The sequence below is a fragment of the Erpetoichthys calabaricus genome, chromosome 2, assembly GCF_900747795.2.
Source record: "Erpetoichthys calabaricus chromosome 2, fErpCal1.3, whole genome shotgun sequence".
Lineage (NCBI taxonomy): Eukaryota > Metazoa > Chordata > Cladistia > Polypteriformes > Polypteridae > Erpetoichthys > Erpetoichthys calabaricus.
Window position 1 is genome coordinate 179,334,237 of NC_041395.2, and position 13,616 is coordinate 179,347,852.

A 13,616-nucleotide genomic window follows, 5' to 3' on the forward strand; every position below is an offset into this window, starting at 1 on the left:
CATTTTAAAAGAGAAAGACAAGAAAGGAAGTGTGCAGGTAAGATATGGTGAGTCAAAGAGAGGTGGGCAGTGTATGGGTGAAGAAGCCATTGAGCGTGAGGAGATGCCACCACACACAGGAAATAAACCCAAACATAAAGAGTTGAGAGCAGTGCGTGCAAGACAGTGAAAAGTGAGAAAGAGAGAGAAAGAGGAGTTAGACAAGGAGATGGTGGAGACAAGTGCAGGTGACAATCAATCAGAGAGGGGGCATCATGAAGGCAAAAATCTTACTCTAGATCCACTACTTAACACTGTAGTTGAACATTTCGTCAACATTTTCAAATTATAATTAAAAAAATTACCGGTCAGCTGTTTTGATTTAGATTTAAAGTAAATGATTTGTAGGTCTTATATAAAATTTTGTCAAGGTGACCCTGCACGCTGTGTGTGATGGGGTGACTCAGATTTTCCTGACACTTTACATCTGCGTGCAACCAAAGAGGTTTAGCTTTTGATAAGATGCCCATGATTAAGAGGAGTGAGAACATCTGGGGTCTCAGAGTATCTGTCTGTAGCTGAATCACTCTCTCTGGTTCAAATACAGCACACACATAATAATCATGTCACTTAGTAATGAGTCAACATGGCTTCAGCTCTGAGCCAACCATAAATGACAATTTTTGACCAATATTACCCGGAGTTTTGGAATAACAGAATTAACAGATCAATTTTAGTGATCATACCAACAGTGAACAGGTGAGAGTTTTTCATTAGGGGCATGGTTTAAATGTATAAATAGAAAGAAAACCTCATTATAACTTTTACTTCCTTTAGACAGTTCATTTGTCTTTGCAGCACTACATCAAAGACAATGAGCAACAGTGGCAGGGCCAAACCAAGGACCACAGCACATTATCCTAGCAGTAGTAGCAACAGGCAGTTTTTTTTACGAACAGCAGGGGCCTAAACAATGAGAGCTTATGGCTTGAACTTATTGGGAATTCCTCATTTCTGAAGGACAATTGCAAGCTTTCATCCCTGTCTGAAATGGGGTTCAACAGCTTGCCCACACTTCTTGGTACTGCCCAGACATGATTAGACTGATTTAGCGCAGTGTGCATGCCATTATGGACATGTCGAGGTAATTCATAAATTTCTTCTGTTTATTGATTAGTTCACCTTCATTTAGGATAAAATATAAGCATATCAAAAATGAACACTCAAGATAAAATGCTTGTTTTTGCATAAATAAAAGGAAATCTCTTCACTGATTATTTTATGTGCATGGAGATTAGGTCAGCATTGCATCATTTATACATTTTGGAACTGAAAATGGCTTTAATACTGTTAATATAATGTGTGTAAACACATAGAACACCATGGCCTTCTGAAAGCACCTTAGAAGAAACCATGGCAGTACAAAATCTCACCTTCACCATTCTGTTGACACAACATGAAAAGTAACATGTGCACAGTGTTAAGGAAGCATTTTAAAATGACCTAGGAATGAATGTTCCCTAGTCTACAAGTTCTTGTCAAGTTAAATTGGAAATATTATACATTACCTGGTAAACCGCACACCACAGGTGTTGCACTGGAACGGCTTCTCTCCAGTGTGAGTCCTCATGTGACGTGGCAACTTGCCTGCACCATGAATTATCTTCTGACAAACTGGGCACTGCTGTGGAGTCTGTGACTTTCTCTTCCGTACTCCTTTATCTAGATGGGAAGGGCTGACCGAAGGGGTGGCTCCAGAAGACTCCAACAATTCTGCTCCTTCTACAAGAGTGAAATCTGATTCACGGGAGTTATAAAACATGTCCAGAGAATCCCCATCAATATGCTCATCATCAGAGAATTTTTCTTCATGCTTAAAACGCTGGTAACGTCTTTTCTGACTGTATATGCCATTAAGTGCCTGCTGCTCATGTATGGCCTTCCTGTGGGGAAGCACATTATTGTTTTCATTGAATACAAGGTTAGTCTCTTCACCTCTCATGTCCACTTCCTTGATATACTCTTTTCTTTCCTCTTGAACTGCCTGGCCATCTCTTTTACAGATGACTCCTATCTCATTCTTGTAAAGGCAGTTATTCAGGTATTCCCGGGAAATGGAATGTGGATTTGGGGCCAAAGTGATCTTTTTTTTCTTCTTTCTTTCCCTCCTTGGACTGCTACCATCTACTATTACTCCCCTGTGAATTGCTGAAATGGTCTCTTCATAAGCCACATTTCCATTCTCGCTATGCATATTTAGAAGATGCTCTGGATATTGAAGCCTTGTTTCCTGCTCAAGCCCAGGGATCTCACCTTCTCCATTAACTGGATGGAGGGATAGGATTTCCTCTTCTTCTGTTATCTCACATGTATCTGTCCCACTGCTTCGCAGGATGTCAAGGCAAGCATCTGTAACACACTGGATTTCTAGTAAGCGGGCGGCTCTCAGGACGTCAAGCATGCCGGAGCTGCGGATTGTAAGTGTTGCAGTATATGCAAACTCTAGAAGAGCATCCAAGGCTTCAGGTTTTACGCAGTCAAGTTGACAGACAGAGCGTGAGCTTCCAGTAAAGTGACCAGCAGTAAACAATTTACGGAAGTACTGACTAACTGCTGCAAGCACAGCACGGTGAGTCCGATATTCCAATCCTTGTGTTTTGATTGTGACATCGCATAGCAGCCCAGCCCGTCGCTGCTCATTCAAGCAACAAAGAATATCACTGCTGTGGTCAGGGAAGGGGATTCCGATAAGGCCATCTTCAGAAGTCCCCATGCTGATACTCCTGAAAGAGATAGGAGAACACAGATTAGCTCTGTGATACCTGTTATGAAGAGTGCCTGGCCAACCCTTTTCTTCAAACACATATCTGGATATAAAATTTCTTCCCCTTAAGCTTGTCATTGATTCTTAAGTCTAGTTTCTTTGTTTACCTTAAAAAAATACACAAAAGATGTAATTATGAATTTTTTAAATAATGTCCGTCTTAGCATTTTTTTTTATTTACCATTTTCATACAAATATGCCGAAAAGACCCCGTCCATATTTTATTTGAAATTATTGGCTCCTACAACACAAAATCTAATTCTAATATTTGCATGTGTAGCAGTCACATAATAAATAAAATTTATTTTCACAGCTCTCTATGGAAGCTTGAAAGAAGAAAAAAAACAACACTTCTATAAAGTTTGGGGTTGGATGCTCAGAATTCTACAAAATGATTTAATATTTTGATCTCTAGAATTGATTGTATATTAATTCTCAATAGTTGTTCTCACTGAAACCTGCTGGCAAGGAGATCTTTAGAATAGCATGTACATCTGGTTTACTTCATTAGCTTTTAACCTACTGTTTCTTTATTGTAATTTATAAAGGTTATTACACTGCAATTCCCTTTAAGACCATAGATTACACTGCAACTCACGATGGCCGACTGTTTGTACTTTGGCCAAATTATCCTATACTGGTGGCTAAAAAGATCTCAGTGTAAGAGGCAAGGAAGGTCAAACGTTTCACCTCCATTTGTAGCCACACCTGAATTAATTTACTTTCCTTCATCACCAAGCCTTTCCTGCCAACTGTCAATGCCAGCCCATTCCAGTGGGAGCTGTCATCACCCTGAAGGCTTCTTAGCAAATTCCTCACACCATAAACCTGCTGGGGCAGAGCTGACTAATGCTGGCACCTGTGAAGGCTCAGAGTCCTTGTTCCAAATAAGCACACTAAACTCCAAAGTTTCTTGAAGTCAGTGGCGACTTCAGCACTGTAAAATTAGGCCAATTATTTGATATCTATCTATCTATCTATCTATCACATATCTACATCTATATATATGTATATCTCCATATCTCTCTCTCATATATATATATATATATATATATATATATATATATATATATATATATATATATATATATATATATATAAATAAATAAAATCTGTGAATGGTGCCTAGTGTAAAGTACTTGTGGAGGTTGTTAAAATAGCTTTACAGTTTTAATGTTGTTGGAACATAACTAATATCGTTAAAATAATACCAAAAAAATTGTACCAGTGATACTTGAGTTTTTCAAAAATATGTCATTTCCTTTATGAATACATTAAGAACTGGGTTTCCTAAAATACACCCAAAACAGAGTTAATTTTGAGAAAGCAAGAGACAAATGTCTAAATCTACTATCTTATATACAATATATGATTATTTTGTGTATGTTATAATATGTTATATATGTTTATACTACCCTCAATATAAAATTGGACATGTTTATCCATCAGTTAAGATAATTTGGCAATTATTAAAATAATTTTACTTAAAAAGCACAATACTTCATTCATAATTATCCTGTGTCTTAGTTGGCACTATTGCCCACTCTACTCAGAATGCTTACCCACACAGCGCAGTGGTAAAATAAAACAAGGAAAAGGAACACCTCGATATCTATATTATATGCACCAACAGTGATATCCAACAACAAGTTTTTGAGGGAAAAAAAAAAACAATACGAAAAACATTCAGTGAATGTGAAGTTTTCACATTCCAACTCCCCCTCCTCAACACTCAATCCAAATAGGTTTTTTCCAGAAATTTCAATTTTCTTTCCTCAGCCCAAAGATAACGTTAACCAGGTAAGTTAACTAGTGTTATTAAATTCTCCCAGTAAGAGTGAATGTGGGTACAGTAATCCCTACTCCATCGCGGGGGTTGCGTTCAAGAGACACCCACGAAATAAGAAAATCCGCGAAGTAGAAACCATATGTTTATATGGTTATTTTTTATATTGTCATGCTTGGGTCACAGATTTGCGCAGAAACACAGGAGGTTGTAGAGAGACAGGAATGTTATTTAAACACTGCAAACAAACATTTGTCTCTTTTTCAAAAGTTTAAACTGTGCTCCATGACAAGACAGAGATGACAGTTCTGTCTCACAACTAAAAGAATGCAAACATATCTTCTTCTTCAAAGGAGTGCGTGTCAGGAGCACAGAATGTCACATAGATAGAGAAAACAATCTCTGGCAAACAAATCAATAGGGCTGTTTGGCTTAAGTATGCGAAGCACCACGGCACAAAGCTGTTGAAGGCGGCACCTCACACCCCCTCCATCAGGAGCAGACAAAGAGAGAGAGAGATAGAGAGAGACAGAGTTTGTTTTTCAAGCAAAAATCAATACGTGCCCTTCGAGCTTTTAAGTATGCGACGCACCGTGCAGCTGCACAAAAGATAGCAACGTGAAGATAATCTTTCAGCATTTTTAGACGAGCGTCCGTATCGTCTAGGTGTGCGAACAGCCCCCCTGCTCAATCCTCCTACGTCAGGATCACAGAAAGTCAGCGCAAGAGAAAGAGAAAAGTAAGCTGGGTAGCTTCTCAGCCATCTGCCAATAGCGTCCCTTGTATGAAATCAACTGGGCAAACCAACTGAGGAAGCATGTACCAGAAATTAAAAGACCCATTGTCCGCAGAAACCCGCGAAGCAGCGAAAAATCCGCGATATATATTTAAATATGCTTACATATAAAATCCGCGATGGAGTGAAGCCGCGAAAGGCGAAGCGCGATATAGCAAGGGATTACTGTATACAATATTTGTGTTCTTGTCTTGCATCTGATATTCCTGGGTTTGGTTCTAACTCCGTGACAACATGATGAAAAAAGCTGGTTCAGAAAATGGATGGATAAAATTAGAAAGAACAACAGCATCAACAATGATCTCTACAGAACTCTGCTTTTGACATCAGAGAAAAACTTCTTGCATAAACCATGATTAACCCAAAATTAGAAACCTGACCCAAATTCTTGAATGTCTCTTTTGATGTACCTTATGAAATGTTACAAAGGTCATAATGTGTGCTATGAAATGGTTTTTTTGTGTTCAATATATATCCCTAGCTTAACAGTAAAAGCATATTTTCTGTTACCTAAACTTACACTGTCTGTCCATACCTGTACTGGATAACTGCATTAAAATCTCATAGTTTATAATACAGACATATGAAAAAGTTTGGGAACCCCTCTCAGCCTGCATAATAATTTACTCTACTTTCAACAAAAAAGATAACAGTGGTGTGTCTTTCATTTCCTAGGAATATCTGAGTACTGGGGTGTTTTCCGAACAAAGATTTTTAGTGAAGCAGTATTTAATTGTATGAAATTAAATCAAATGTGAAAAACTGGCTGTGCAAAAATTTGGGTACCCTTGTAATTTTGCTGATTTGAATGCATGTAACTGCTCAATACTGATTTCTTGTAACACCAAATTGGTTGGATTAGCTCATTAAGCCTTGAACTTCATAGACAGGTGTGTCCAATCATGAGAAAAGGTATTTAAGGAGGTCAATTGCAAACTGTGCTTCCCTTTGACTCTCCTCTGAAGAGTGACAGCATAGGATCCTCAAAGCAACTCTCAAAAGACCTGAAAATAAAGATTGTTCAGTATCATGGTTTAGGGGAAGGCTGTAAAAAGCTATCTCAGAGGTTTAAACTGTCAGTTTCAACTTTAAGGAATGTAATCAGGAAATGGAAGGCCACAGGCACAGTTGTTATTAAACTCAGGTCTGGCAGGCCAAGAAAAATACAGGAGCGGCATATGCGCAGGATTGTGAGAATGGTTACAGACAACCCACAGATCACCTTCAAAGACGTGCAAGAACATCTTGCTGCAGATGATGCATCTGTACATCATTCTACAATTCAGTGCAATTTGCACAAAGCACATCTGTCTGGCAGGGTGATGAGAAAGAAGCCCTTTCTACACTCACGCCACAAACAGAGTCGCTTGTTGTATGCAAATGCTCATTTAGACAAGCCAGATTCATTTTGGAACAAAGTGCTTTGGACTGATGAGACAAAAAATGGAGTTATTTGGTCATAACAAAAAGCGCTTTGCATGGCGGAAGAACAACACCGCATTCCAAGAAAAACACCTGCTACCTACTGTCAAATTTGATGGAGGTTCCATCATGCTGTGGGGCTGTTTGGCTAGTTCAGGGACTGGGGCCCTTGTTAAAGTCGAGGGTCGGATGAATTCAACCCAATATCAACAAATTCTTCAGGATAATGTTCAAGCATCAGTCACAAAGTTGAAGTTACGCAGGGGTTGGATATTCCAACAAGACAATGACCCAAAACACAGTTTGAAATCTAAAAAGGCATTCATGCAGAGAGAGAAGTACAATGTTCTGGAATGGTAGTCACAGTCCCCCAACTTGAATATCATCGAAAATCTATGGGATGATTTGAAGCAGGCTGTCCATGCGTGCCAGCCATCAAATTTAACTGAACTAGAAAGATTTTGTATGGAAGAATGGTCAAAAATACCTCCATCCAGAATCCAGACACTCAAAGGCTATAGGAGGCGTCTAGAGGCTGTTATATTTGCAAAAGGAGGCTCAACTAAGTATTGATGTAATATCTCTGTTGGGGTGCCCAAATTTATGCACCTGTCTAATTTTGTTATGATGCATATTGCATATTTTCTGTTAATCCAATAAACTTAATATCACTGCTGAAATACTACTGTTTCCATGAGGCATGTCATATACAGTTGTGCTTGAAAGTTTGTGAACCCTTTAGAATTTTCTATATTTCTGCATAAATATGACCTAAAACATCATCAGATTTTCACTCAAGTCCTAAAAGTAGATAAAGAGAAACTAGTTAAACAAATGAGACAAAAATATTATACTTGGTCATTTATTTATTGAGGAAAATGATCAAATATTACATATTTGTGAGTGGCAAAAGTATGGTAACCTCTAGGATTAGCAGTTAGTTTGAATTAGAATCAGGTGTTTTCAATCAATGGGATGACAATCAGGTGTGAGTGGGCTCACTGTGTTATTTAAAGAACAGGGATCTATCAAAGTCTGCTCTTCATAACACATGTTTGTGGAAGTATATCATGGCACAAACAAAGGAGATTTCTGAGGACCTCAGAAAAAGAGTTGTTGATGCTCATCAGGCTGGAAAAGGTTACAACAACAACAACGACAGCAACATTTATTTATATAGCACATTTTCATACAAAAAATAGCTCAAAGTGCTTTACATAATGAAGAAAAATAAAAGGCAAAATAAGAAATTAGGATAAGACAACATTAGTTAACATAGAAAAGGAGTAAGGTCCCATGGCCAGGGTGGACAGAAAAAACAAAAAAAAAAACTCCAGAAAGCTGTAGAAAAAAAATTAAATCTGTAGGGGTTCCAGGCCACGAGACCGCCCAGTCCCCTCTGGGCATTCTACCTAACATAAATGAAATAGTCCTCTTTGTAGTTAGGGTTCTCACGGAGTCACTTGATGCTGATGGTCATACAGACTTTTGGCTTTTAATCCATCCATCATTGTTGGAACATCATGGTGCTTTGGGTAGATGGTGGTGGCGCAAGCAAAAAACCATCTCTAAAGAGTTTGGACTCCACCAATCCACAGTCAGACAGATTGTGTACAAATGGAGGAAATTCAAGACCATTGTTACCCTCCCCAGGAGTGGTCGATGAACAAAGATCACTCCAAGAGCAAGGTGTGTAATAGTCGGCGAGGTCACAAAGGACCCCAGGGTAACTTCTAAGCAACTGAAGGCCTCTCTCACATTGGTTAATGTTCATGTTCAGGAGTCCACCATCAGGAGAACACTGAAAAGGGTATGCATGGCACGGTTGCAAGGAGAAAGCCACTGCTCTCTCAAAAAAACATTGCTGCTCATCTGCAGTTTGCTAAAGATCACGTGGACAAACCAGAAGGCTATTGGAAAAATGTTTTGTGGACAGATGAGACCAAAATAGAACTTTTTGGTTTAAATGAAAAGCGTTATGTTTGGAGAAAGGAAAACACTGCATTCCAGCATAAGAACCTTATCCCATCTGTGAAACATGGTGGTGGTAGTATCATGGTTTGGGCCTGTTTTGCTACATCTGGGCCAGGACGGCTTGCCTTCATTGATGGAACAATGAATTCTGAATTGTATCAGAGAATTCTAAAGGAAAATGTCAGGACATCTGTCCATGAACTGAATCTCAAGAGAAGGTGGATCATGCTGCAAGACAACGACCTTAAGCACACAAGTCATTCTACCAAAGAATGGTTAAAGAAGAATAAAGTTAATGTTTTGGAATGGCCAAGTCAAAGTCCTGACCTTAATCCAATCAAAATGTTGTGGAAGGACCTGAAGCGAGCAGTTAATGTGTGGAAACCCACCAACATCCCAGAGATGAAGCTGTTCTGTATGGAGGAATGAGCTAAAATTCCTCCAAGCCGGTGTGCAGGACTGATCAACAGTTACCAGAAACGTTTAGTTGCAGGTATTGCTGCAAAGGGGGGGTCACACCAGATACTGAAAGCAAAGGTTCACATACTTTTGCCACTCACAAATATGTAATATTCGATCATTTTCCTCAATAAATAAATGACCAAGTATAATATTTTTGTCTCATTTGTTTAACTGGTTTCTCTTTATCTACTTTTAGGACTTGAGTGAAAATCTGATGATGTCTTAGGTCATATTTATGCAGAAATATAGAAAATTCTAAAGGGTTCACAAACTTTCAAGTACAACTGAAAGGAAGCTGTTACTTTGAAAGCTCAGCCAATGATAAACAAAAATCCAAAGAATTAAGAGGGGTTCCCAAACTTTTTCATATGACTAACTTTTTTTTAAAACAATCTGGTCTCTAATTATAAGGTCTAGCCTATACTTCTTATTGATATAATGATAGAAATCAGGCAAGACTAAAAGAGTACTTTAATCTATAAGATTACTACTAATTTTCAAAAAACAGATGTTAGAGTTTTGTTTTTTTTTACTATAATTATCAGTAGCTACTGACATGTCATTCTCTCGCTCTAAATGGTTTAAAAAAACACAGAAGAATTATGTGTATTTGCTATTGTCTTTTAAGTTCTCAACACACTTACCTACCTACTGTACCTGCTAAATACATTTAAAGGCAGAAATATTGCCTTACAAGCACTGTTTATAAGTCAGCTGCCATTCTGTATTTTTGCTTTTTCCTTTAATGAATTGCTCTCATAAGTTCATTAAGTATAAATGAATATTTAAACACTATGCAGGCTTTTAACTTTCTTCATGATGAGTTATGAATGTTCAATTATTTAACAATGGAACCCTAACCTTGGGAAGATACAGATGATGTCTGGTTAGTCCTGAATTGTTATAGGAATCCACGAATGACATATATTGCTTACATGCACTAGGTTACATAACATTTGAACCTTGCTTATATTTTCTGTGTGGATGTTTCATGAAAATCTGTGTCCCTATTGCTCCAAACCAGTAATTAGATATGTAATTAGTATTACTGAGTGGACAAGCTAATCCAATATGAATATGAATGATGCATGACAAGTCTGTCTCCTTTCTCATGCCTAATGCTGTTGAGGTAGTTTTCATCTATCATGGAGAATAAGACAAATGAAATTTCATAACAGTGAAGGAGAAAATAATAAATGCCATCATAAGCTACTTTATAATGTGTAAATATTTACTGCATATGAATATCATAAGTACTGTAAATTGTTTTTACTTTTATTAACGTTTGTTCTGATTTGTACCTCACTCTACGATGCACTGTAATTTTAGCTGCTGTGCATAAACAGGAGAGTTAAATCATTAAAGATTCTCAAATTATACCATAAATAGATTTAAGAAGTGTACAGTTGCTTTGCTGAATGAAGAATAAAAGAGTGAGTGTAATGGGTTCATAAAATAATGATTTAAAAAAAGAAAAAACGTTCTTTGACTGCTCTTACTTAACATATACAGTGGTGTGAAAAACTATTTGCCCCCTTCCTGATTTCTTATTCTTTTGCATGTTTGTCACACAAAATGTTTCTGATCATCAAACACATTTAACCATTAGTCAAATATAACACAAGTAAACACAAAATGCAGTTTTTAAATGATGGTTTTTATTATTTAGGGAGAAAAAAAATCCAAACCTACATGGCCCTGTGTGAAAAAGTAATTGCCCCCTTGTTAAAAAATAACCTAACTGTGGTGTATCACACCTGAGTTCAATTTCCGTAGCCACCCCCAGGGCCTGATTACTGCCACACCTGTTTCAATCAAGAAATCACTTAAATAGGAGCTGCCTGACACAGAGAAGTAGACCAAAAGCACCTCAAAAGCTAGACATCATGCCAAGATCCAAAGAAATTCAGGAACAAATGAGAACAGAAGTAATTGAGATCTATCAGTCTGGTAAAGGTTATAAAGCCATTTCTAAAGCTTTGGGACTCCAGCGAACCACAGTGAGAGCCATTATCCACAAATGACAAAAACATGGAACAGTGGCGAACCTTCCCAGGAGTGGCCGGCCAACCAAAATTACCCCAAGAGCGCAGAGACGACTCATCCGAGAGGTCACAAAAGACCCCAGGACAACGTCTAAAGAACTGCAGGCCTCACTTGCCTCAATTAAGGTCAGTGTTCACGACTCCACCATAAGAAAGAGACTGGGCAAAAACGGCCTGCATGGCAGATTTCCAAGACGCAAACCACTGTTAAGCAAAAAGAACATTAGGGCTCGTCTCAATTTTGCTAAGAAACATCTCAATGATTGCCAAGACTTTTGGGAAAATACCTTGTGGACTGAGGAATCAAAAGTTGAACTTTTTGGAAGGCAAATGTCCCGTTACATCTGGCGTAAAAGGAACACAGCATTTCAGAAAAAGAACATCATACCAACAGTAAAATATGGTGGTGGTAGTGTGATGGTCTGGGGTTGTTTTGCTGCTTCAGGACCTGGAAGGCTTGCTGTGATAGATGGAACCATGAATTCTACTGTCTACCAAAAAATCCTGAAGGAGAATGTCCGGCCATCTGTTCGTCAACTCAAGCTGAAGCGATCTTGGGTGCTGCAACAGGACAATGACCCAAAACACACCAGCAAATCCACCTCTGAATGGCTGAAGAAAAACAAAATGAAGACTTTGGAGTGGCCTAGTCAAAGTCCTGACCTGAATCCAATTGAGATGCTATGGCATGACCTTAAAAAGGCGGTTCATGCTAGAAAACCCTCAAATAAAGCTGAATTGCAACAATTTTGCAAAGATGAGTGGGCCAAAATTCCTCCAGAGCGCTGTAAAAGACTCATTGCAAGTTATCGCAAACGCTTGATTGCAGTTATTGCTGCTAAGGGTGGCCCAACCAGTTATTAGGTTCAGGGGGCAATTACTTTTTCACACAGGGCCATGTAGGTTTGGATTTTTTTTTCTCCCTAAATAATAAAAACCACCATTTACAAACTGCATTTTGTGTTTACTTGTGTTATATTTGACTAATGGTTAAATGTGTTTGATGATTAGAAACATTTTGTGTGACAAACATGCAAAAGAATAAGAAATCAGGAAGGGGGCAAATAGTTTTTCACACCACTGTATATTGCATGCAATATGTTTAATTCCCTAACATATAATAATAATAATAATACTAATACTAATAATAATAATGTTACACTTATAGAGCGCCTTTCACAAACCCAAGGTCACTTTACATTCAGAGTAAATGTAAAAACAAAAAAAAAAAAATGCACAGAAGACAAAAGTTCATAGAAGTGGAATGTTTTTAGTTGAGATTTAAAGGTGCAGAAAGAGGAACAATCTCAGAGAGACTGAGGAAGAGAGTTCCAGAGTTGAGGGACCATAGCACTGAAGGACCTGCCTCCCAGGGTGGAGAGTCTGGTGCGTGGGACAGTAAGGAGATTACTGCTTGAGGACCTGAGAGAGTGACAAGGAGTGTAAGGAGCTAGGAGCTGAGTACGGTAGAGGGGAGCAAGGTTATGTAGGGATTTGAAGATGAGAAGCATAATCTTGAATTTAATCCTTGATGGAACCGGAAAAGGAGAGATGTGAGCAAAACGCTGTGTGTGGGTGAGGACTCTGGCTGCAGAGTTCTGAATATGCTATAGCTTCTGTATAGATTTTGCAGGGAGGCCGATGAAGATGGAATTACAGTAATCAATACGAGACATTATGAAACAATGAACCAGAGTTTGAGCATCATTAAAGGAAAGAAATGGATGGAGGCAGGCAATGTTACGGAGATGAGAGAATGACATTTTGGAAAGAGACCTAATGTGTAGCTCAAAGTTAAGTGATGAATCAAACAAAACATCAAGATTTCTGACAACAGGAGCAGTTTGACAAGTGTTCCATCAACAGAAACAGAGAAATTGGATGCCTTAGAAAGTTGGGATTTTGGATATAATTCTTCACATTAAACCTGCTGAAATGATTTTTTTTTTTTTTTTACATTTTTTGAATGCAAAAAATGGGTGGATATTATATAAAATTGTTTTGGAAAGAAATAAAAGTAACTGCACTGAAACAGGTATTTTGAAACAAAGACTAAAAATGTTTGTCTAAATTCTTTCTCATTGCAATCATCAAATAACTCATTAAGCACTGTCTCACGTGTTATAGTGAGACAAAATATGTTGTTTGAATGCCATTTCCTTTGTTAACTAGAAACTTCATTATTTATAATTCTGCAAGAATGTTGATCACTCCACACACATGCAAGCAGAGTGAATTTAATAAAGAAAAATTATCAAAGAGCAGAATATATTTTAATATTAAACATGTAATCATTTGAATCAATAAATGTTATATTATCCTAATGGT

General features: G+C 37.9%; 1 protein-coding gene across 4 annotated transcripts in view; it reads right to left on the bottom strand.

Moving 5' to 3' along the window:
• LOC114646586 (zinc finger and BTB domain-containing protein 7B-like) overlaps nt 1-13,616 on the bottom strand; it is a 78,688-nt gene that overhangs the window by 6,363 nt on the left and 58,709 nt on the right. For all 4 annotated transcript variants that reach the window (XM_028794846.2, XM_028794848.2, XM_028794845.2 and 1 more), the window contains exon 2: nt 1,548-2,762. In XM_028794846.2, coding sequence (XP_028650679.2) covers nt 1,548-2,762 — 1,215 coding nt within the window. The remainder of the gene's footprint in view (nt 1-1,547; nt 2,763-13,616) is intronic.